Source organism: Charadrius vociferus, unplaced genomic scaffold (genome assembly GCF_000708025.1).
Source record: "Charadrius vociferus isolate BGI_N301 unplaced genomic scaffold, ASM70802v2 scaffold1362, whole genome shotgun sequence".
NCBI lineage: Eukaryota > Metazoa > Chordata > Aves > Charadriiformes > Charadriidae > Charadrius > Charadrius vociferus.
This window is the reverse complement of record NW_009647263.1, coordinates 3,146-4,760: the sequence shown is the minus strand read 5'-3', so window position 1 is coordinate 4,760 and position 1,615 is coordinate 3,146. Positions and strand designations below refer to the sequence as shown.

At 63.2% G+C, this 1,615-nt stretch overlaps 1 protein-coding gene across 1 annotated transcript in view; it reads right to left on the bottom strand.

Moving 5' to 3' along the window:
* Positions 1-1,615, bottom strand: part of LOC104281936 (serine/threonine-protein kinase MARK2-like) — a 12,351-nt gene that overhangs the window by 7,967 nt on the left and 2,769 nt on the right. Inside the window, exons 5-6 of the mRNA XM_009879997.1 lie at positions 1,165-1,460; positions 906-1,085 (exon numbers count right to left, since the gene is read on the bottom strand). Of these exons, the coding sequence (XP_009878299.1) occupies positions 906-1,085; positions 1,165-1,460 (476 nt within the window). The remainder of the gene's footprint in view (positions 1-905; positions 1,086-1,164; positions 1,461-1,615) is intronic.

Genomic DNA, 1,615 nt, shown 5'->3' with positions numbered 1-1,615 from the left:
GGGGGTCTGGGGGGGGTTCCAGGGGACCTCCTGGCGTCACCTCTGGGGTCCTGTGGTCCTCGGTGCTGACTGATGGCTCAGGGCGATGCTAAGGGTGACTGGGAGGTCCCAAGGGTGCCCAGGACCACGCCGGTGATGCCCAGGAGATCCTGGGGTGCTCTTGGGAGTCTCCAGGAGGGTCTGGGGGTGCTTTGGGGGTTCCCCAAGACCATGCTGAGGGTGCTCAGGAGGTCCCAGGACCACACTGGGGGTCCCAGAGGTGCCCAGGACCACGCTGGAGGGGTCCTGGGGGGCTCCTGGGGGCACCCAGGATCACATTGAGGGTCTTGGGGTGCTCTTGGGGCACCCAGGATTACACCGAGGAGTACTGGGGTTACCCAGGAACATGCTGGGGGGGGTTCCCAGGGTCTTGGGGAGAGTCTCAGGACCATGCTGGGGGTGCTCAGGGGCTCCCAGGGGTGCCTGGGGGGCTCTTGGGGCACCCAGAACCATGCTGGGGGTCTCAAGGGTGTCCAGAACTACTCTAGGGGGTCCCAGGACCATGCTGGGGGGTGCCTGGGGGCTCTTGGGGCACCCAGGACCATGCTGGGGGTCTCAGGGTGCTCTCAAGGGTGTCCAGGAGCACTCTAGGGGGTCCCAGGACCACACTGGGGGTGCCTGGGGGCTCCTGGAGATGCCCAGGACCATGCTGGGGGCACCCGGGGACTCCCAAGGGGGCCCAGGACCATGCTGGGGATCTCAGAGTGCTCTCAAGGGTGTCCAGAACCACTCTAGGGGGTCCCAGGACCATGCTGAGGGCGTCCAGGGGTTCCTGGGGGCTCCCAAGGGTGCCCAGGACCATGCTGGGGGTCTCGGGGTGCTCTCAAAGGTGTCCAGGACTAGTCTAGGGGGTCCCAGGACCATACTCGGGGTGCTCCTGTGGGTGTTCCGCCACCTCCCGCCCCACCCCCCTCCAAGTCCCTCACCTCCAAAGTGCCCCTTTTGGTAGGATTAAGGATAAGAAATTTCTTCAGTAAGTTCTCGCAGTCGGTGGACATGTAGAAGGGGATACGGTATTTACCCCGCAGCACCCGTTCCCGTAACTCCTGAGGTGAGAGACACCCATCAGCACAACGCAACCCCCGCCCTGGGGAACCTCCCTCTTCCCCCAAAATGAGACGTTACCTTAAGATTTTGCCCATCGAAGGGCAAAGAACCGCTGACCAAAGTGTAGAGGATGACGCCCAAACTCCAAACGTCGACTTCGGGGCCATCGTATTTCTTCCCCTGGAAGAGTTCGGGGGCAGCGTAGGGGGGGGACCCGCAAAACGTGTCCAGTTTGTTCCCGAAGGTGAATTCGTTGCTGAAGCCGAAATCGGCAATTTTGATGTTCATGTCGGCGTCCAGCAGTAGGTTTTCTGCCTGTCCCGGGAGGAGGGAGAGTGCCGCGAGGGGGTTTAGGGGTGTCTGGGTGCTCCGCTAGGGGAAGGGGGGGTACGTGGGTGAAACTTCGGGGGGGGTTCTGGAGGTATCTGACGCTGTTCTGGGGGTCCCAGGAGTGGTTCAGGTGTCACCCTGGGGGTCCCGGCACCTCCCAGGGTGTTTAAGGCTGTCTGGGTGCTGCCCCGGGGGGGGG